The sequence below is a fragment of the Emydura macquarii genome, unplaced genomic scaffold (genome assembly GCF_026122565.2).
Source record: "Emydura macquarii macquarii isolate MOO-44397 ecotype Brisbane River unplaced genomic scaffold, CSIRO-AGI_Emac_v2 contig_2846, whole genome shotgun sequence".
NCBI classification, from domain to species: Eukaryota; Metazoa; Chordata; order Testudines; family Chelidae; genus Emydura; species Emydura macquarii.
In genome coordinates, this window is record NW_027132983.1 from 2,165,961 (window position 1) to 2,190,375 (window position 24,415).

General features: G+C 41.6%; 1 protein-coding gene across 6 annotated transcripts in view; it reads right to left on the minus strand.

Moving 5' to 3' along the window:
• The window catches only part of PBRM1 (polybromo 1), a 99,766-nt gene that overhangs the window by 41,294 nt on the left and 34,057 nt on the right, over positions 1 to 24,415 (minus strand). For all 6 annotated transcript variants that reach the window (XM_067568064.1, XM_067568063.1, XM_067568061.1 and 3 more), the window contains exons 13-15: positions 5,512 to 5,653; positions 4,698 to 4,795; positions 3,165 to 3,441 (exon numbers count right to left, since the gene is read on the minus strand). In XM_067568064.1, the coding sequence (XP_067424165.1) occupies positions 3,165 to 3,441; positions 4,698 to 4,795; positions 5,512 to 5,653 (517 nt within the window). The remainder of the gene's footprint in view (positions 1 to 3,164; positions 3,442 to 4,697; positions 4,796 to 5,511; positions 5,654 to 24,415) is intronic.

Genomic DNA, 24,415 nt, shown 5'->3' on the forward strand with positions numbered 1-24,415 from the left:
CACCTATTTAAGTCACCTCAATCACTTCTCGGCTAAGATTAAGGTGCCTTTCTCTATTCTAATCCTCCTTGATACACCTCTTCTGATGTAGAGGATCAGTCCCTTTCACCTTCACTCCTCTCAACCCATCTATTCTTCAAGATTTTATAGATTCCATTTAATTTTCCTTCCTTCCCATTCTAAGTTGGTATCACTCAGATTTCTTTGTCCCCCCTTCTCTTTTCCTTCAGACTTTATCCTTAGGTGATTTCACCAGCTCTTATGGTTTCTGTGCTGATGACTTCCAAAACTACTACTTTTCCAGCCTCTCTTGTTTTTTCCTTCTGACCACTCATGTCTCAGAATGTCTTTCAGCCATCTCCTTTTGGATGTCCTATCAATTTAACCTCTATGGTTGTGATTTTCAAAGGTATGTAATCATCAATGGGAATTGAGTGTCTAAATTCTTTAAGCTCCTGTGAAATTCCCAGTTCAAATGCCTAAGAGTGAATTTGATCTTTCCTCCCAAATACCTCTCCATCACTATTGGAGTCCATTATTCTTCTCATAAATCAAGACTCATAAACTGGGTTTCATATTAGACCTTGCTTTCTTGCTCCCCAACTCATCTCATATCCTGACTTTCCCAAAAATCCTGTATTCTTCCTCTACATCATGTCTAAAAATCAGTCATTTCTCCCATCCCTACAAGAGTCTTTTCCCATACATCTTGGTCAACTTTCATCTGACTGCTGAAATCTCTTTCTTCTGTATTTTTCACTTCTCCCCTCATTCCCTTCTTGAGCAGTCAAATGCTGCTGCTAAAATCCCTTTAATTCTCTTTTCCACTCTTATATTATTCTCTCCTGCCAGTCCTTTTGCTGGCTTTTCAAATCAAGTTCAAGTTCCCCATTCTCACATTGGAGGCCCTGTTTTCTTTTTCTACTATTCCACACTGTCCACTCAACAACTTTCTCCTTTTGCTCCTCCTCTTCATCTCCCTCTCTTCCATTCCTCTTCATGTCTTCTTCTGTGCTGCCTCTTATGCTTAGAATTATCTCCCTCCCTCCTCTAAATAATTCCTCAAACACAATTCCATCACAATTTTTAAAAGACCCTACTGTTCCAAGTTTCATAGACCATACTGGAACTCAAAATAGTGTCTCAGCTTTTCTGTCCATGCCTTTACTGTATTATAAACACCCTAGGGGCAGAGATGGTGCTTCATGTATTTGTACAACATCAAGCACATTAACACCACTTATATAACATGTATATCTTATATCCTGACCTGCTTATTTTGATGTAGATATACTGATGTTCATCAAACCAAAAAAATAAACTAAAAATCCACAATGCCTTTTCCTTTTAGATCTGAACATTAAGAATTATAAAAGCAAGCAAGGATATGGATGAATAGTTGACTGTATAGCTCATAGGATTCCTTGTCCCTTGTCTCTAGAAATGCACATGGGACTTCAGTACCACAAAATTCCAACACAGACATCCAGCAGCTGGCTCACTGGTATGTTCTATTTCAATGGAGACCTTATGTCAAAATCATCCCCAAATGTTAAGCCATGTTGGGAAGAATATAAACATCTTGTTTGTTAACAGTCTGCTATTGCTATAGTCATCAGGCAAATATATTTGCAAGACAAGTAAACAAGTGAAGTTCAGATTGCAACTTGTGGTCATAAGGTTTCATGCCTCTTTGCCAATGTAGCTAATCAAACAGAATCAGATTATTTGCAAGTGTAGCTCCATGTTCATCATTTGCCACATCAGATATTTCAATGATCTGATTAAGAGCTTCTTAAATTTGCTTATGCTGTCCTGTTCAACGAGCTGTATTCATGACTTCAGGTTGCCAGGCAGAAATATGTTTGTAAGTCATCTATAACGTATGTTTGGCATTAGCGAGCAACAACTGCAATTCTCATCTATTGGTATGCACCTTATTAATCATATCTTCATATTACTTCAGTCACCACTCATTCTGGTTGCCCTCATATAGTAAGATATCAGTGGTGTTTTACTTTCTTAAGGCATCAAAGATTCTTTTTTCCTATAACAAAAGGCCATAGTATCCAGCTTCTCACTGCCATCCATAACTGTTGTCAACAGTGGGGTATGAATATGTTTCTTCAGCTATTTAAATTCACGATTGTGCACACTCTTTTCATCATCCTTGTGAAGAGCTTTTACATGTTCACAACGTGTTCGTACATACCAATAAGAGCAGCTGTACAATCTAGAGAGTCAAATCCTGAAGTCTTTACTCAGGCAAAATTCCTATTAACTCAGTTTATCTGAGTAAAGTCTGAATATGGACTCAGGATTTGGTCCATAAATAATAAAGCCATTTAATTAGTAGTCACTTGCTGTTCACTCATCCACGGTAATTACTTTGCTAAAGAAGGATTTGTACTTCTCTTTTGCATACACTTAGCAGAATATACATTTAACTATAATAGATAAACATTTAATTTAATAAGGGAGATGATGACCATATGTAAACTATCATCTCCATTCTGACAGGATTATAAAAATAGCATGGTGAGATTACACGCATACCTTCTCTCATCAATTTATCAAATGTGTTCATCTGAGTAGCAGAGATACTTTTTCCTCCTATTAGCCCTGCAAAATCATGCTGAGATCTAAGAGCCACAATGAGTTTTTCACATCCCATGTCTCCCCATAGTAATAAAAATTCTGAAGGTCAAATTAGGTCCCTGATGACCCTGGTGTAATCCAATTGCTTTCAATGGGTTTACAGGGTGTTAAGTTATGGGAACTGAGTAAACAACTGTTTATTATGCACCAGAAGAAAACAGAATAACTAACTCTTTCTTAGCAGTTTCAGAGCCAACACACCTAATAGGATTAAAAATGGAATCGTACAGTTAAATGATGTACATTTAAAATGGAAGGTGCTGTGTTTATGTTTGTATATATCTGCAGGCAGAGGCAATATTTAAATTAAAAAAAAGTCTGTATAGAAGTCGTAGCGTTCCTGTTTTAGAACAAATGCTATGATGAGGTGCATATGCTTATTCTGTAACTATGAGCATAACCACTGGAAGAAATAACCAGAGATTAACTGTTATAAAATTCTAACACAATTTTTCCTTCTGTAACGAAGCATGAATGTAACTGTGCCTGTATAATCTAAACAGTACCTGTGAGCCTTCCTCATTATAATGCCTGGCATTTCGGAACATTAGCCTCATATCTTCTATCATAGCTTCCTCTCCTGAGTATTTATCACTGCGGATGTTATGTTCAATAATTTTTAAATCCATTGGCTCCAAGATAATTTTATAATAATCTGGATAGTCCTTTTTGGAGGGTTTAACCATAAATAGATCACAGAGTCTTCTGCCTGTGCCTGGCTCTCGAGCTTCAAGAACAACATTATATAAGATTTTCATTCGTTGCTTCTTTATATTCTTTTTACTGTTGGGTTAAAAAAAAAAAAAGGAAAAAAATGAAAAAAAAGTTACTTTTTACCCCCACACACACACATACATCAGAACAGTATTTTTCTTTTTGCTGCAAGAAACATTGATTGCGATTTTTAAAAATGTATATACACATCTGTATATAAAGGCCACCACATGCTAGAAATGTGTGCATGCCGATTTTAAAAATAGTTTAGCGTGATGATAATAGGACCAGAGAATTTGGGGCCACAGGTAAGTGCAACTCAAGGTGAGCCAGACAGCTAATTTTAAAACACCACATCTTCTCTTCCTTTGCTCCACTTTCAGATAAAGAAGTTTCCCCAGCATCAAACAAATCACTATTTTCGTGACTAATACTACCTTACTCTGAATATTCCTCAAGTTATGGAGTCAGACTGTATTTTCAAATCTAGAGTTCCTGTGTCTCCCCATATGACTGCATTTACCTATTATACAGAAAGAGTGAATGGGTGTACTCATCATCTTAATTCATAAACTCTTGTGCCTAGATGAAGTCAATTTCATTTGTAAGACCTAAATTTTTAAGAGAGGCCTCTAATTCTGAGTGCCTCAATTTTGGGTATTCAACTTTACAAACCTTGAGCTTGGTTTCCAGAGGTGCTCAAGTCAGTGAGATCTGTGAGTACTTGCCACCTTGGAAAAAAAAAATCAAGCCTAAGCTTCTGAAGCTGGACACTCAAAAACTGAGGCAAAATTCTAAAAATTTAGCCCTAAATGACGGGTTCACTAGTAAAATGTACGACATACAAGATTTAAGATTAACACAATGTAAACATTGAAAATATATTTTTAAAATAAATTTATTTTACATTTGGAAATTACTAACGTAGTAAAAAGGAGAGTCATGTGCAAGGAAAACAAGGGAAGAAGAGCAACATAATTGTTAGTTATTACAGGTTATCTGTAACTATCACAAGAACTTACATAGTATCTTTTGGACTGAAAATACTGTACCTTAAGTAAGAAACACAGATACAGTATTACATAATTATGTAAAATGTCAGCATCATACAATCTCAGAAACTGAAGTATAAATATTCTTGCCAGCTATACATTTACATATTAGTAAGAAAACAGCAGCATGGAAAAATAAAATAAATTAATTAATTATAACTGATAAACGATAAGTTTCATAGTTTTAGAATTCATAGATGTTTTAATGCTCTTCTATAGGACAAATGAAAGCAGCAACAACAAGCTGTCTGTAGGAAAAACAAAAGTGCATACCTTTTCCTTTTTGAACTTCCTGTATCAGATGTGGCAGAAGAGATCATACTGTCTCCGTCCTCAATGTCGTCTCTCCTAGCTAGTTCCTTCTTCTTTGCCTGAAAAAGAGCAAATCCCTAGTGTAAGACTCTCTACTGAATGTTCCCAGAATAAATGAATATTAAACAGCTACACAGATCAGATTCACTCAGAAAGATATAACTGCAGTTGTAGGATGCATAAATATTAAAGCACCATTAAAAGATTTCCAATTGCCGTAATTCAATTGAAGATGTCTACACACACAAAAATATATTAAAAATGTATACGAAAATATTTGAAAAATCAAATCAAGCCAATGCTATTTCAGACAAGCAGCTAATTGAATTGTTTTGTTAAATATAGTAATTCATGATACACAAAGTAAGTTAGCATCCTCCTATCATGGTCATTTTAACTATATTGTATCGGTCAATTTTAAAGCTTCTTATCTTACTTTCATAGTTTGATCTTAATCAGACTAAGAAATACTGTTGCAAACAAATGATTTAGAGAGATAAGTAAGAAGATCCTCTCCCCATTCAGCACATTATTTTTGCAGATCTATTTCCCGACAAAGATAGATGTTCCAGTATAGGATGCTCTGAGAGCTTCTGAACATTACAATATGTTCAGGATACTTAACCATGGAAACTGCATTTTTGAATATACAGAACAGCTAATAAACTGTCATATATGTTACTGCACATTTAAAGGCTCCAAGTACTACCACCTAAATTAAGAAAATAAATTCAAACATATAGCTATCTTGATTGTTTTGCTGTTCTTTTTATACCTGCATAACTTGCTGCATTTTTAGTACTCTCTTATAGATGGCTGAATTAGGAACATTGTAGCGTTTAGCATTTTCAAACATTAAGTTCAGATCACACTCCAAGTGGTCTAGAGTTTCATATTCTTGGTTCTTCAGTTTGGTTCTGTGGAAGAGAGACAATTTAAGTTGTTTCACAATAGTTCATCATTGTAAAGTAATTTTTTTAAATGTCTTTTTTCCCCAAGCAAGTTAATAACAGAAGAACTCTGATGTGGAGGAATTGTTCTGATAGCACTTTGAGACCTCAGCACTGCAACTGGACATGCCAAACAGAGTTGTTGGGGTTTTTTTAAAGTGAATGTATCATTAGGAAAGATGTCCCGAAGGCAGTTCTGGAGACTGTAGCCCTCTTTTTGTACACAGAATAGATATAGAACAGGAGGCAGAAGCATAAGCTTCCCCTATAACTGCTGCAACATGCCTGGAAGGTCCACTTGCAGTATAAAAGGTAATTCAACCCCCCTTTTCATTGTGAGCATGATTATACAAAGTCAGTCAGAATCACATGAAAAATGCTAAGTGCCAATGGCTTCAATTATCTTCAACAGGAACTGGTGGTGTGCCACACTTCCTTGGATCAGGCGCTCCATTTTTGGCCTCTGCTAAAACGGCCAACAAGAAGCATGCAGATTAGTGCTAACTGCAGTAAAGTTTGTTATGGAATTACTATTAAGAGCCAGTCTGGAACCTTCAAGTCATTTCATGTCTGAAAACAAATTGCAATCAAACGCACTGATTTGCAGGCACCTTTTGCTTTTTTCCTTTCCTCTTATGTGCTGGAATAATTCCTACTCTAAACCTTTATTCTCTATCAAGTCCCTCCTCAAAAAACTTATCTCAACTAAAATGCATACAGAAAAGTGGAATCTACAAACAGCACACAATAAACTGCAAACTGCTAGGCAGGCAGCAAGCTGCGACTACTACTACTGATTGGCTACAAATTGATCATAGCCTATTAGTTTTGTTATCCCACATCTCTCACACCTCATTCCCAGCCTGCTTGTTTGTCGCATCCATCTGTTGTGTGTTGTCTTTTAACCCATAAGTAGGGACTGTCATTTATGTTTGCACGTACCCTGCCACAAATCGGCAACTGAGCTAGTGGAGGCCTTTAGGTGCTACTACAATATAAATGTAACCACTTTTGATCAACACCAAACTGCACTAGTGACCTAGGAGCGTGAAAGGCTGTATTCTAAACAGTTCCCTGAGTCATCCAGTTCCATTATTATTATTATTATTATTAAACAAGATTCTGTATTTCTCAGCAATGGTTGAGGAGAACATTGCTAGTTCAAACACAGTGAGCAGCTGCAATTGTTATGGAAATCACTGAGTCATAAACATGCATCTCCACTATGGCACTTCTAAAGAAACATTTTTCAGAAAAGAATCACATTTCAATTGCATTGTTCATGTGGTTCCTATCTGCATCCTCCCCACTGTATGCATTACAGCACATGCAGCTTTCCTGTTCAGTCTGGAGTGTCAGTGGATCTCTACTGTTGGGGGAGAAAAACTCCTAAACCAAGATCCTGAACATTAAGAGGAACAGAACTAATTTTCTAACATTTTGCTTTACAATATATCATTTTAACTCAATACATTTTATTAATGCTTTAGGATATTGAATCACCCGTTAATCTCTTTTAAACCTTTTTAGCTCACTTTTAACAAACTCAACATAAAAAACAGACTAAGTTTTGGGGTTGGTTTTTTTTGCAACCTTCCCCCACTCCATACTGTTAAGGTACCACTCTTTCCCATGCTAGGTTATCAAAATCCACTACTAAGTGGTCTTGGTACAAATTAAGCTATGAGTCAAATTCAATTTTTAGTTGTGTTCTGCCGTTGCATTAACATTAACTATTTGCATGGGTGTAAAGAGGGTAGAATTTGGCACTATGCATTCTGTGTATATTACTTAGAGTAGATTGTTTTGTTTTTTAAAAAAAAAAAAACAGACAAAGCACACAGAATGTTTTTTTCAAGATCTCTTCTATGTGATGTACTTGGTGATTTAATATTCCATATTCATGAAAATATAAGTTTGGTGCCTGTTCCATTTGTCTTGTATCAAACACTATAGGATGCTTTTATTCCAACTAATTAGAAAATTGATTAATATAGTATGCAGGGTTTTTTTTTTTAAAGATAGAACGTGTATAATAAAATATGTATATTAAATTTTTCAAGTCTAACAAAAAATATTGACAAATATACTGTGTGTGCATTCATGTACATACATATACCCTTGTTGAACATTTAAATTAAGAGGACAATACACCATTAGACACACACAGAGCAACACAGAGTAGAAAGCTGCAAGCATGGGAAACTGCAAAAGAAAACTATTTTGTGAGAGAAGAGAAACGTATTTTTTCAAAAGAAGGACGTTTTAACACTATTCTAAGTTCCCAATTTACATGGGATTATCCAATGTGCAAATGACAAGACTTTTGCTTGCTTACTGCTTAGCTGATGAAATTTATATGTGGTATGTAAAACAGATTTGTACTCTTAAGAGAGAAAAGCTGAATGGAAGCATGCAATTTACATTTTCAAAGTGTAATTTTATTATGTTCTTTGACATGTTTTCTCCATACACTAATTGGAAATAAATTATGCAAGTTATCTGAGTCTTCTAAAATTATTAGTTAGAACTGAACCTGTATATAAAAGATTAATCAAAATACTAACTCTGGGTGCCCATTGAGGGAATATACTGAAGTGTGCAATGGGAGAGAATTTTCTACAAAAAAAGATCCTGCTTCTCTCTCAAGGAATGTTGATGGCATCTGACCAATATTTTTGTTAATATTTCTTTCTTCAGAGGACTGTGACAATTCACATAGATTAGTGGTGCACAAACTTTTCCATAATTTGTCACACGCACCCCTCCATTACATGTAATCTAAAACTGGTTTTTTTGTTTTTTTGTTTGCATTATTTGTCATCTGAAACTGTTTTTCACACTTGCAGGTAGAGGGGAAACACAGAGATGAGACCATTCATTCTTTCATTCGATTTAGTCTTATAGCGTCTAGTTCACTCAAGAGATCCTGGACTCTCAATTATTATTATATATGTTGCCCGTTTATGTATCTTAATATAAATTATTAATAATTAAATTAGTTTTAAAATTAATGAGAATCAAAATTAATTGTAAAGGCATAGTAGACCTACTGTAGTTATGAAACTTACCAAATTGTTGAAAATAAACCAGTCTATGCTTTTATTTGTATGTTTGTTTTTTTAAGAAGGTGAAAGAACAAAGTTTCTTTGTGCCCCCTCGCCATCAGAAAAGCTCTTGTGCCCCCCAGTTTGCGCACCACTGACAGACTGTACAGCAGAATTAGTCTCAATCAGAGATGGACTAATGGACTATGAAGATAAGGATCATGATAGTCAGGAAGAGTAAATACTTGTTCAAGTTGAACATTCCAAACATTTGCAAGAGGATATCCATCCTTACTGCTAAGACTGAGTTGTGGGAGAAAGAAAAAAAGCTACCCCTTCTCCATTCTGAATTTTTTGCTATACAGGTAATCATTAGGGCTGGGATAAAGAACTTTGTATATTTATACTCAAGTTCATCACCTGGAAAGCAAATTAGGTGTGTACGTGAAATACTCAATTGCTTCTCAATTGTTTGCTAAGCCAAGTAATTGAAGTTCTGCTTTAATTCTAGTAATGTATTTTAATTGCTGTGTTAGCAGAAAGGTTTTGCTCAACTTTCTGAAGACTCCTGATGGATTCCACCTACCTACACACACCAAATACTCTTTGTGCTATTCCTCTTTATTTAGGGATGGTCTAAACACAGTTCTTGTACCTATTTAACTATATCAATGTCAATTCTTATTTCTGTAAATTTATATTGGCATAACTATGGCCATATTGGGAGTGTGGTGGGTGCGGGGCACTGATTTAACCATATCTGTTTCTAAACAGATAGTTGAAATCGGTCCAAGAACTGAATATAGATAAGCCTTTAGAGACTCACTAAAGATCTAAAATTAAATTGAAACACAAGAGCTTAATATTATGAGTACAAGTTTAAGAATCTTTTAGAAAAACTCTTATTTAGATTTTAAATACACATACACAAGTTCTAGGCTCCTTAACAACATATTTAAACTCACAATCCACATAGGAACTAATCCAGCAGCATGATAAGCTACTTTATTGTATCAGCCAACAACGTACCCCCCTACCTCTTCACCCATCCCTCCATAACTTTAACCCATCTCAAAACCTGTATCAAATAGATGGGCATGCTTTAAAGTTCGACAAACACAAGCTAAGTTCCAGAGGCCATAGGCTCTCACAGAGTATACCCTGCCTGCAGAGCCCCCCTTCTATAATGAGGGGATTCCAGTTTGACCACCAATAGTGACAACAGTTTAACTGTGTGGTACAGGGAGAGAAGTAATCATTCAAGTTGGCAAGTCCCAAACCATTTAGTGCTTTATAGCTCAAAATACCTTAAACTTCACTGGGAAACCAACAGGCAGCCAGTGCAGACTCCAGATCACTGGCATCACGTGGCTGCTGGAAAGATATACTGCTTAATACAAGGGCCTCTGCATTTTGTACAAGCTTTGTTTTCTGAACGGATTTTAGATGTAGGACCATGTAGAGCGCACAGCAGTAGTCTAATCTTGAAGTGACAAGAGCAGGGATAAGACTACTAAGAAAATGTAACTTTCAGAAAAATATCTGAAGCTGCCATTAAAGCAGAGGAACTCTAAACCTGTGTTACCTAGAGAGATGTGCTCTTTTCTCTCATACAGAGGTTCTGTGCAGGCATGTCCAGCCGACCAGTCACAGTACTGTAAAGCTGGTTTATGGGTGAAGAAGAAAGTGATCAGGCACATCTTATGGGACCTCCATGAGAAGTAAAACCGGGACCTAGCCTCACAAAGAGGGGTGCGAAGGAGAAGAGAACACAAGGAGGGATCCTCCACCTTTTAAATAAAGGATGGAGGAGGAGGGTTTCCTAATTATTTTGCAACTAAGTGAGGTATGTATCTGATGGCATTTCTGTTCTAACCAGAGTAAGTCTTTCTAGAGTACTGCAAAATTAAGAATTTCTGATTTTAATGAAATATGGTCTAAGGTTCATAACTACATTTGCACAAAATTTTAAGGCATGAATAAATTATTGATTAGCACATTCACATGGACTGGATAGATAGGTGCCAACTGCCCATGTGGACATTCATGTGAAGCATGGGCTAACTGCAGGCACACAACACTGGATTGTTGTCACCATATAATGGGATGATAAAGGAGGTTATTCACGTAAGTACTTTGAACAAATCTAATTATACTCAAAGTAAAACTTAGGTATCATGAATTTTCTGCCTCTGCAGAATGAGATATACCTTCAGTAGAAAATTAAATACCCCACCTCTCTACTTTGGGCGGTAACAGATTCTTTTCATTGGCTTATTTCGAACACTGAGGCTTAAACTAGCAAAAATCATAGCCCCATTCAGCAATGCACCGCTGTAACTCAGTAAACCCTATGTATGCTATCCTTCATATAAAGAAAACCCAAGAAAAAGCTAAACTACATGGTTGATGGTGTTGGTATGGAAATATTTCAAAGAATGAGCTCAAGAACAAGTTTAGTCTCTTCTGATCCAACCTCAAAAGATCCAGAGTGTATGCTGAAAGCATGTACTGCATTTGAAAGTATTTCCCTCTTAAACGAAGGGATTTTTTCCCCAAAAAGACAGATTAGTTCAATTCTTTTGCTGCTGAAATCTGGGAACAGCTTTGAAGTCCAATGAGCCCAAATTAACCTTGGCATGACATCTCCCTTCCTTTGGACCTCTTCATGATTAGAATATGAAAGGAATTGAATCAGCACTCTATCCACTGCAAGTTCTACCAGTAGCTGATTACTCTTTCATTTTTTAAATTTAAGGACAAAAAGATACCTCGCTCCACATTCAGACAAACTATCTAGGTGGATCCTGGAAACAGCATTTTAATGATAGGGTAATTAACAAATTGCATGCTACCTATTTTTCTTTATTCTGAATGCATACCACATGCAGAGTCCTTGGAAAAATGCAAAAAAGCTAAGGAAGGATTAAACGTCAAAATCTGTTCATGAAAACATACGTTTATAACCTCGCCTGACCTTAGCCTCTGAGTGAAGTAATTCAAGGAAAAAAAATGCTGCCACTTTTTCTTAGAAAAGACAGACTGCCCTAGGGAAACACGTTTGACCAAGGAAGCAAAAGAATAGAACAAACTGTTCTCAGTGGTTTTTGAAATGCCAAACTCTTTTTTATATTACATTAAAGATGACACTAAAGAGTGTGAAAATGCACTGGAAACATTTGCTAACATATTAAAAATAGTTATACAAACTTTTACATAATAACAGCATGTTACAAGAAGCATGTCTAACATTCTGCAAAGCTTTCCTGGTAATCTGTCCAAGTGAAATGAAAATTTGTAAATCTCAAAAAGCAGTGAATATTTACAAATAATTTTAACCAAACAGGACTAATTACTGTAATTTCTGTTTCAAAGTATTCACAAATATTTAAGGAAGATGGATTGTTCCACTTTGCTGATTTCTAAAATCAATGAATAACACCACACACAGTTGCATTATTTTTCAGAATGAGCAACCAAACGAATGTAATTGAACTAAAAAAAGGGATGTTAGTCTTATTCACATTGTAAGAAGGTTCTTACTGGCAAAGCAAATGATCATTTAGTTTAAATGTGACAGGCTGAGAAATTTAAACACCAAGCAACTTCTTTCTGTAACTCTGAAAGAGAACTGTATTTTATAATCTAATCTGCAAAAAAAAATAGTGCTATGCTCCATATACACCTTTCATGCATTAATTCCTTTATTCAAACATCACTTCCCATTAAATGCCACCCTTTTGCTAATAATTCAAGTGAACTATCAGTTTTATTCCTCTATTTGCTGCAGCTACTTCACTTTTAAATTACGGAGCAAAATATGTTTGACCAGCTGGTAACATTTTTTATACCATGATATACAAACAGTCCTGTGTTAATGTCATCTGAGGGTTGAGACTCATCATTCAAAAACTGAGTTGTTAATTTCCAAGAAAATTTTAACACTCTCCTTGTACATATGCATTGCAATAGAGTGTTCGGATGCTATCCATTCACATGAAGATATGAATTGCGATATCTGCTTACCAGAGGTGATGATGTTGGGGTTTTGTTTGTTAGTTCATTTTTTTTTAAAGTAGTCTTATTAGGAGCATGCTACAACCTGGCCTTAGCATTTTGTGGTAGACCCACAGATTTTTCAACTTCACTGTCTCCGGTCCGCCATTTATCGCAACCCTACACAGAACGTGCTTTAGGAATTTTTGGGGGGTAAGGGTGAGGGGAAGGGAGCAGCCAGTAAGATTATTCTTAGGGCATGTGCAACCTCCTTCTCTCCTCCCAATTTAATATATTAAAAAGTGGCCGTGACTAAAAGAGTCTCCAAAATGTTCATATTTTTCTGTTGTGTTGTGGAAGAGGAGCTCATCTGCTTGTCTTGGTATCATAGAAGTGGTGCTGGAAAAAAAGGTTATTAATCTTTCGTATCTGTTGCTCTTCAAGATGTGTTGCTGATGTCCATTCCATGTCAGGTGTGTGCCTGCCGTGTGCACGGTTGCTGGAGATTTTTCCCCTAGTGGTATCCATAGGGCTAGTTTTAGCGCCCTCTGGAGCCACGTGCATATGCGGCAGTATAAGTGACACTGCCGATCCTCCACCCCCTCAGTTTCTTCTTGCCAGACACTTCAACAGAAGGTAGGAGGGCGGGTCATGGAATGGACATGAGCAACACATCTCAAAGAACAACAGTTATGAAAGGTTAGTAACCATTTTTTCTTTGAGTGCTTGCTCATGTCCATTCCATGTCAAGTAACTCTTGAGCAGTACCTTCAATGGCAGACTCGGAGTTCATGATTGTGCTGATTGCAACACTGCTCTCCCAACATGGGCATCATCTCTGGCCTGTTGGGTGATCGCATAATGGGTCGCGAAGGTATGGACTGATGACAAAGTTGCAGATGTCCTGGATTGGCACTTGAGCTAGGAATGATGCAGAGGAAGCCTGAGCTCTTGTGGAGCAAGCCATCATGATGGCCAGAGGTGTGACACTAGCCTGCTTGTAGCACGTCCTGATGTAGGCCGTTATCCAGGACGAGATCCTTTGGGATGATACCGGAATGCCTTTTATCCTTTCGGCAATTGCTAAGATGAGCTGTGTAGACTTGTGGAAGGACTTGGAACCGGCAGGAAGATGTTCTGACTGATATGAAACTGAGATACCACCTTTGGCAGGAAGGCTGGATGGGGTCACAGCTGCACTTTATCCTTGGAGATAACTGTGCAGAGAGGCTCCAACGGGAGGTCCCTGATCTCAGAAACTCGTCTGGTCGACGTAATCTCCACCAGGAAGGTGACCTTCCATGAAAGAAGCAGGAGGGAGCAAGAGGCTAATGGCTTGAAGTGGGAGCCCAGTGAGCCTAGACAGGGCCAGGTTCAAGTCCCATGGCCTAACTTGCAGGTAGAGCCTTTCCAACCTCTTAAGAAACCTCACCATCATCTCATGTGAGAACACCAACTGACCATTCACTGGGGGATGGAAGGCTGAAACAGCCATCAAGTGGACCTTTATGGACAAGAGTGCAAGGCTGTACCTCTTTAAATGAAGCAAGTAGTTCAGTATAGTCTGCAGAGATGAACACGAGAGGAAAAGGTTTCGCTCTGACGCCCAGTACATAAATCGTCTCCACGTAGCCAAGTAAGTCGCTCTGGTGGAAGGCTTCCTGCTGCCCAGTAAGACCTGCCGAATCTGCTTCAAGAAGGCTTGCTCCTCAGGGTTTTACCATGCAGCAACCAAGCTGTCAGGTGCAGAGTGGCGAGGTTTGGGTGGGGCAGTCCACTGTGGTTCTGTGAAATTAAGCCTGGGCAGAACAGGAACTTGAGGGACTCTGCTATTGCCAGGTCCAGCAGTGTGATGAACCAGTACTGTCATAGCTACGCCGGCACTATGAGAATAGCTTTTGCCTTGTCCTGCTTGATTTTCAGAAGGACTTTGTGAACCAGAGGAATCAATGGAAAAGCATACAAAAGGATCATAGAATCAGGAAGGCATTTGAGATTAAGACCAGACTGTGCCCGTTCCATGAGCAGAACTGAGGGCACTTCCTATTCTGCGTGGTTGTGAACAAGTCCACTTGGGACTAAGGTTGACTTTTGCTCGTTTATCAGCAGGCCCAGCCTTTGAAAGGTGGTGCAGACTGTTCTGATGTTGAGTTGCATCTGTGCCTGCAAGCAACCCTTGATGAGCCAGTCACTGAGATAGGGGTAAACCTGAACTCTTCAGCACCTGAGGTAAGCTGCTATGAATATCATACATTTTGTAAAAACCCTAGGAGCTGCTAACAAGCCAAAGGGTAGGACAGTAAACCGAAAGTGGCGACAGCCCACCACAAACTTTAGAAATCACCTGTGGCCAGGGAATATGGAGATGTGAAAGTAAGCATCCTTTAAGCCGAGGGTGGCATATCAATCTCCTGAGTCAAGGGTGGAAATGACAGAGGCTAGGAAGACCGTGCGGAACCTCAGCTTCTTGAGATATTTGTTGAGGCAACGCAGGTCCAGAATGGGCCAAAGCCCCCCCTTTGCCTTCAGTATTAGGAAGTACTGGGAATAAAACCCCTTCCCCCTCTTGTCTGGAGGGACCTCCTCCTGAGCCCCAATATTTAGGAGGGCTTGCACCTTCTGGACAAGGAATTGCTCGTGAGAGGGTCCCTGAAGAGGGACGGGGATGGGAGGTGGGATGGAGGGGCAGACAAGAACGGAAGGATGTACCCAAACATCTCCATGTTGAGGACCCAGTGGTCTGATGTTACAGTAGCCTATGCTTGGCTGAATGGTGACAGCCAGTCTAAAAATAAAGGGGGGACCAGGTTGGAGATCGTAAAAACGGAGTCTGATATAGTGCTTCCAGGCACACCCTCAAAAGGCCTGCTTGGGCCTGTCCGGGGATCTCTGAGGCCTGGATTGGGAGGCTGAGGGTTGTGGGAATGGATGATGCTGTTTATAATTCTTATGTTTTTTCTTATAGGGCTCATGTCTCTGAGGCCCCGAGAACCATGGGGGTTTCTGTGGTCTAAAGCACTTCCTAGATGAGGAAGGCCTGTACAGCCCCAGGGAGTGCAGGGTATCCCTGAAGTCCTTTAGCCCATGGAGCCTTGTGTCGGTCTGTTCTGAGAAGAAGGCTGAGCCCTCAATCAGGAGGCCCTGGGGGCAGACCTGAAGACTGAAGCCAGGAGCAGCATCTCATTGTGACTGTAGAGGCCATTGTCTGCAACGTTCAAAGCCACCTGCAAAGAGGTCCTGGCTGGTCCTGGTTACTCTCTTTCAAGAGGGCGACAAACTCCTGCTGAGACTCCTGGGGCAAGGAGTCTTTAAACTTACCTAGGAAGTCCCACAAGTTAAAATCATAACGCCCCCGACAGCGCCTGTTGGTTGGCAACACGCAGCTGCAAGCTTCTGTCAAATACATTTTCCTCCAGAAAAGGTCCAGCTTCTTCGCATGCTTGTGTTTGGGAGTGGCACTCACCTGCCCCTGCATGTCCCTCTCATTGGCTGCAGCTACCACCAGAAACCCCAGGGGAGGGTGGAAGAACCAACAGTCGAAACTTTTAGCAGGCACATAGTACTTTTTCTCGGCCCTTTTTGATGTAGGAGACAGGGAAGAGGGAGTTTGCCAAAGGGCCTTAACGGGATCTAGCGCTGCCTCATTAATAGATAATGCAACCTTAGCTGGGGCTGCCATCACCAAGATGTCTATTAAGGTGCACAAGGTCTCAATGAGATCCTCCACCTTTAGACCCAGATTGGATGTGACTCATTTGAGAAGGTCCTGGTGGGCCTTAAATTCAATCTGCAGTAGGAGGCCAATGAGTCCTACCACTATCTCATCCAGGGAGGATGATGATAAGGTTTGTATGGAGGAAAGGGCTCCTTCCTCCTCCTCCGCTATGTCTCCCAGGGGCAATTCTTGGGCTTTGGTACCTGGATCAGTGACGGAATCGTGGTCTGGTGCCGAGTGTGCAGGTCCAGTGCCCAGTCTCTTGGAGGCTATCAAGCCTGACTAGTGTAAGGGTGGTCTTTGCACTGGAGGGAACCCCCAGGGGTTCCAATATGGCCAGGCAGCCACACACCAGCTGGCAGTCCAGAGCCCATGGGTGGGTAGACTGGGTGCCACCCATGTCTATGAGGCTCCACGGTTTCTCCTCAGTATCTGAGGAGGAGCTGTCACCCAGTGACCACAGCAGGGCCGTGCCAGCTTCCGTCTCTATCGGGTGCCAGTGATGCAAGGGATGGTACTGCCTCAAGAACTGATGATGCAACCAGGACTGGCATCCTACCAGGGACCAGCATTGCAGTGGCGATCCTCACAGGCCCTGGGACTGGTACTGGGCCAGGGATCTGCATTGTGCTGGGGAGAGGTGTCGTTCCAAAGGCCAGTAACGTTTTGGGGACGCTGCTGTGATGGGGGACGGGGCGCTGGTAGCATATGTGGCTTGCCCATAGACAAAATTTGCAGCCCTGGGACTGAGAAAGTGCTTGGTACCACCTGCTCTTTCCTGCTAACAGGTGCTCTATCCCCCAATGGTGTGGGGGGAAACGGGCTGGGACAGCAGGTCCTTGGCTGCCTGGAAGGCTTCCGGTGTCAACAGAATAGCCAGACTGGCGTGTTCCCCAAGAATAGTCAGTGGGTCATGCACTGGACTCAATGCTTTCTGCAGAGTTGATGGTGATGATGCAGGTGCCAACATGGCACAGTGGCCTGGCATGGGTCTCACTCCTTTTGCCTGTTTGTCCATCTGTGAAACAGGCAACCACCCCATCAGTTCATTGCTTCTTGTGCTACTTTCTCGGCACTGAGGACGGGAAACGGTTCAGAGAAGTACTCTGTGTTGGCGATACACTTCTCACTGCCGCCGACATACTTGGAGCCGAGTTAAAGTGGCTGGGCTCGAAGACCTGCCTTAGAGCGGCTTCCATCAGGATCGCCTTAAGCCTAATGTCCCACTCTTTCCTTGTCTGCTGCTTAAAGCTTCTACAGATATGGCACCTGTCCTTTCCATGCAATGCCCCCAGACACTTCAAACAGTCAGCAGGGAGGTCACTCACTGGCATGTGCTTCCCATAGGAGGCACAGGGTTTGAAGCCCAGAGACCGAGGCATGCCCAAACCTGGAACACAAAGTCCCTTGATGACAGGGACCTAATTTGAACTATCTACTATATATACTAATATTTACAATACTATATACACTAAAACTATTTGAGTAGCCACTAACAGAAGAGTCTTGCAGAGCAAGAGAGAGAAGACATTCCAGCAACCCTCATGGACGGTAAGAAGGAACTGAGGGTGGAGGACCAGTGCCCCTTATACTGGTACATATGCACACAGCTCCAGTGGGCACTAGAGCCAACCCTACAGATACCACTAGGGGAAAAATCTCCGACAACCATGCACATGCGTGCACACACCTGAGATGGAATGGACATAGCAAGCACTCGAAGAAGAAGAAGAACAATTTTTATAATGGGAGTGCTGAAGGCAGAAACCATGTGTTTCGGCGGCATCCCCAGTTCCAGCACCTATACATAGTTGCCAACATTTTAAAATTTCATTTGAAGGACAATTATTTGAAGTAAACTAAAGTTCCGGTATGCCCAATTTCCCAGATGACTGTGCTCACATTATGGTGAATTTTAAATGATTTCCTGTCTGTTCCTTCAATTATTTAACTATAGAATCCAGAGTAGCCAACATCATTAATTTAAATTCTCAAAATAACTAGCCCTTCACCATTTACCAAACTTATAGAAACCAATGTGTGCCAGAGATATTCAATAAAAATGAGTATGAGTTAATCTTATCATAGCAAATTTAACTCGTTTTTTCTGATTCCCTTTCTACCAGACCCTACTTCTCTCCTCTCTTTCCTTCTATGCCTAACCCAATCAATCCCCATACCATCCTACCTACTGTTTCTTTCGTCTGTGCACTCTCAGATCAGATGCATCCCCCTTACACTTATTCTCTCTCTCACTCATTCGCTCTATCCTCTGTCAGTCATACTTGTTCTCTTCCCGGTTATACTCTTTTCTACCTCTCTTACCCTTCTTCTGTTCTGTTTGCTTTACTCCCACCTGTTATCTCTCTCTGTCTTCTTGTTCTCTGTTTAGTCTGTGCTCAATTCCACTAGATAATACCATCTCTCAATAATATACTGTGCCAGAACTCTTTTTCCAGGTGCCAAAACAACAGCTCAACAGAAGAGCCAGTTCTGTTGTCAGCAGCCAGCTGGGAGAACACTTGCAGTGAGAGGACCAGTGCCATCCAGCAGCACAAGTAACACTACTTCCCACATCCAAACATGACCATGAATCCAGAGCTCAAAAGACTGTTTCACAAGCTCACAAGACCATCGTCGGGCATCATCTGGAGTGACTGGGCTGGGTAGAATGTAAATGACGGTTTCTTTTAAAAGGACACTCACTATGACCAACTTTCTCCTCTAGTGAACAATCAGCTTTATGATTTCAAGGCTCCAGGTTTCCTTTCATTTCAGAGAGAACTTGAAATTAGCTTTAATAATGAAAAATGAAATAATCCTCCCCCAAATTTGGGGACCTGAGGATGGAGGGGAGAGAGAGCACGAGCATGGCCAAAAACTTCATGGATCCTAGAGGCCCACTCTGGCGACATGGTCTAGCTCAGTGTTTCTCAACCTGTTAAGTTGCAAGTACCCCCTAACTTCTGAAAATTTTAATAAGTACCCCAACACTCAATTTTCCACTCTGAGAAATACAATCTTTTCCCCCTTTACTGCTGGACGATTGTCTTTCTCATAAAGCAGGAGAATTCTGAGTTCTGCAATGCTGTGTGCCTTGTGGTAGATCTCAAACCCCCCTGCTGTTTCTCCCCTCCTTCTTCCTTCCCTTCCTCCATATAGGGATCACTGTGGCCTCATGGCAGGGTCAGGTGGTGTTCTCCTCACACAGGTGTTCTCCTCACACAGGCGGAAACTTGTGAGCTTTGAGCAGGCACTAGCGGCCCAGAGTGGATAGCAGTGCTCCTCATGGCCTAGGGGGGTGCGGGCCTGGGGCAAATCACACTATGTGGGTCCCTCTTAACATTTTTATACTGGTAAAATCTGGGGCTGTCATAGTTGTCAATTTCACTGCTCAACTAGAGCAGTGAAATTGACAAGTGAGCCTGCAGGTAGAGCCAAGCTCCAGGACTGGGCAAGCCACTGGACTCTCCACCTGCTTTCTGGGCACTGGGCTTTGAGCCGGGGAGGGGAGCTGCCATCTGGGCAAGTTGTAGGTGGCCGCCGCCTGGCTGCCAGCCCAGGAGGTGGGTGACTGCCACCTGCTCCGAGCCGGGGCAGAGGAGGCTTCTGTGCAGGCTGGGACCCAGGGATATGGGCAGGTGGCTGCTGCCCGTCTTCAAGCCAGGGCGCGGGAAGCTGTTTCTCAGCTCAGAGCCGGGGCATGGGTGGCAGCCACCCAGTTGTGAACCCAGCTCGTAGGGTGCAGGAGGCTGCCACCAGGCTCCCACCTCGGAGCTGGGACCGGGTAGGACGTGGGCGGTTGCCGACCAGCTTCCCAAAAAGCCAGTGACTGCTGCCCAACTTCCCAGGACTGGGGCAGCTGCTGTTTACCTCCCAGCTAGGAGGTGGGACCAGACAGGAAGCCGTCAGCTGCCATCACCAGTCTCCCCCAGAAGCTGGCAGCTGCCGCCTGCCTCCGAGCTGGGACCGGGCAACTGCCACCTGGTTTCCCCAGAAGTCGGCGGCTGCCGCTTGCCTCTCTTCACTGGGTTTTTTGCCGCATACTCCTAGCCTGTGTCTCACGTACCAATGGGGTACGCGTACCACAGGTTGCGAAACTATAGTCTAGCTGACTGAGTAGGGAGCAAGGAGTCCCATACTTTGCTTGCTACTGACTTCTATCTTCTAGGACATTTAACTTTTCTGTCTCTGTATCCCGATCTGTGAATTGAAGATATACTATTTACATACATACCTCACAAAATTAATTAACACATACAAAGAACTTTCAAGATGTAAAAAAGTATTGTTAGGACCCAATCTGCTTTATTTTCTCTATAGAATGCAAATCTTTATATAGTTAAACTAATGTGCATTTAAGTATACATATGCCTTTGGAAGAACTTTTGTGCATACAAATATGCAAAGATTAGATGGTAATTTAAGTGCTGACTGACTATAATGCAAGGTTTAACCAAGATGCAGCAGCCTATGATAAATATTATACTTCACTTTTCAGTGAAAAAGATAAAGTTAATATGAAAATTCATTTTTGCTGGATACAGCATACATGAATTTCAGGTTCTTCTCTTTAGTTTGAATAAAAAAATATTTACACAACACCAAAGCTGCATTAATTAATTTAATTGCTGCAACAGTATTATATGTGTGTGTGTATAAAGTAATAATATGAAGATGTTGTACATAAAAAAAAATACCCCTGGACAGATTCAGATCTCACTTACAATAAATTACAAGAAAAGTAACTCCCTTTAAGTTATACTTACTCTGGATTTAAACCAATATAAAGAAGTTCAGAATCTGGCCCTGTATCTCTAAAGTCAAAGCATGAGTTTTAGCTCCTTTGACTTTGAATTGGTATAAGTCAGTCAATTTATTGCTTATTATTCAGCCATGCTCAAATATTCCAGCAAGAATGTCATGAGGTAGGCAACAGCCTACCTTTTTGACTGTATCATGGTTTGGTTTGCTCACAAGCTTATTTAAATATTGTGACCACTCTTTATTACATGCTAATGCCACCTGTTGGTGAAAAGGTGAACTAACTGAAAGCTGAACATCTTGATTGGTAGGAATCTTCTAGAGCATTGTACGTGTATCTTTATTTATACATTAAACAAGTCAAAAGACACAGTCCCTGATCTGAACATCTTACAATCTAACTGACAAACTCTGGAAATTAACTCAGAAGGCAGTGGGGAGGGACAAGAGGGGTCACAGTCATTTAACCTCCTCCCCCAATATAAAGAGAAGAGATGCACAGCCATTAAGCTTCACCTTAAAAAAACTAAAGCATCACAGCTATTAAACCCCCTCAATACCTTCCCCATCCTCAGCAAAGCAAACAATCTACACACACTAAATGTCCAGGTAAATAAACACCCACTTCACCCCTCTCAACAAAAATCCCCTTCATAACCCCCACATTCCCCACACATATTACCAGCCAAATGACATCTCCTCAAATAAACATAATGAAAAGCAAGATGCTTCAAGAGCTGTCTGTCTGTCTACCTAGCACAAGTGCATTTTAAAAAGACTTTTTTACTATGCTATGCTGTGTGTTTTATTTCTGTCTAATTTCATTTTTCTTTTGTAACTGTTTAGTCTTGAATAATATTCACATTTAAATGCTAACCAACATTGCTAAAAAAAATTACTAATTATTATTCTTTCAATTTTTAGAACTTCATTTCATTATGTTTCACATTTTTCTGAATTAAAATAACTTAATTAAACTTGTTTATTGGAATTAAGGAGAACTACCAAACGCCTTCTTGACATGGATCAATAATGCATACTACAGGTGCATGATTTCTACAATGCTCTAATGTGTTATACATTAACAGGTCTGAATGTGTACCCTGCTGGTGTGAACTAAAAATGTATGCTAAAGCACACTACAGAACATAGTTTGCACCAGCAGGGTCTACACAGACCAATTAATGTGCACACATTAGTGTGCTTTAGAAATCAGACCCCCGTAATCCATATTACTGCTCAAGGTAGACATGCCATAAGGTTAAGACCATAAAGTCTTACTCTTTTTTGTTACTATTCTGCTAAATCAATGCTTTAAAATATTTGACCATTTTTGACGTTATTTGACAATATTTGTCAATCTCTGACCTGTCAACTGACCAATTATTTTTCAACTGGCCAAAGGCCCAAGCCTATTTAAGCCCGTGATTTTTATTGTACATGAATCCTTTTATGGCCTCAGACTAAAGATACACTGTGTCAACATGGAGTTTCTAAAATGGATGCATGCACCCCTCTCTTTTCTGGGCTCTTAGGCAGTAATGAGTGCAAGTCACTTTGTAGACCGGTGGCACGGTCCGGCCGGGGTGTCACGACCCTTCCTCGGGCCCAGGCTCCGAGGAAGGCCACAGCGCCTTCCTTTAGGGGAATAGACAGTGTCCGTTTACAAGTGTTTAGCCCCAGCCCCCAGCGGGGCAGGCTAGCAAGCGGTCTGGTGCCCCTGGCCCTCAGGCAGGGTGCGGCAGGCAAAGCAGTCTATTGCCCCCGACCTTCCCACAGGCAGGGCTAGTACAGCAGTCTGGGGTCCCCGGTCTTGCAGGCAGGTGGGGCCAGTAGAGCTCGGGATCCTCTGTCTCCCAAATGCAGAGGGTAGCACTCCCTTCTGGGGTGGTTAGGGAAGGGGGGAGGGGGACGCAGGCCCACCCGACTCCACTGCGTCCCAGCCCAGGGCCCTATCAGTGGCAAAGCCGTTTGCCACTGAATCAGCGGGGCTCCAGCCGCAACACGCTGATGGGGTTCCTGACTCAGCCACTTGCTAGTCGGCTGTCCCTGGGCCACTTCCTCCCACCCTGTCCCCGGGTACCTGCAGGAAGCAGTCTCCTTCCAGGTCGCTGGGGTAGAAGGCGAGTGGCAGTCCCACAATTCCTTCACCGTCAACCGGCAGCAGGTCCGGGAACTCCTCTGCGTCGACAGCGGAGGGCAGCTCCTCCAGGTCACAAGGTTTCAGGGGTTCCTCCGGTCCACAGGGTTGTCAGCTACTGGGGGTCCCCAGCATCAGGCAGCTCCTCCAGGTCAGGGCAGGCCTCAGGGTGTATTTTCCACCCAGGAGTCTTGGGTGGCTCGTTCTAGCTATTAGGGCCTGGCAGCCTCACCCAATCACTAGGGCTCGGTGGCCCTTTACAATCACTAGGGCTCAGTGGCCCTCTCCAGTCACTCGGGCCCAGCAATCTGGGCAGATTTTAGATTCTCCACTCGCTGGGGCGGTTGCTCCAAATAGCCGCTGGGTCTCGGTCAGGCCTAGGCTGCAGCCTCCGGGAAGACACGTCTGCCTCCAGCGGCAGCTTCCTCTCTACTGAGCTTCTGGGCCGGCCTTTTATAGTCCCCCTTCCTGCCGTGGCTCCGCCCCTCTGTTGCCACACAGTTTGGCCTGTAGGACCCTGTTCTGCCCAGCAGGGGCGTTGCGACCCTTCCTCGGGCCCAGGCTCCGAGGAAGGCCGCAGCACCTTGCTACACACCTATTTCAGAAATATGTTTTATTTTGGTATGAATTTTTTTTGCAGCTCAGATAACCACGTGTCTTTTATCCACTTTGTAAGAAAAACAGAAACATGGCTGCCCCAGCCTGGGGAGTTATTCATCTGTTCCATTCCCGATACCAACTGTACATTTTGAAAACAGTATGCATGGATTTAACTGTGAGAGTCACACTGCTATTTATTTCTTGCATTGTTATTGTAGCTGTGTTAGTCCCAGGAAATTCTCTCTCTCATTGCTATTAATGGTAGTCACACAGCCAATACCCTATGGAGTGCTCAAACATTCTATCCCCCTGAAAATTTAAGGGGAGTTTTAGAATTTCCTCTCTCCATAAAATACATTATATATTTCATGCTTCTTTTAACAAGATTAATTTCATACAATCAGGCTAGGAGTTGTACTGAGTCCTATGTGAAAGATTGCCTTAAAGCCATTTATGGTAATCACTGT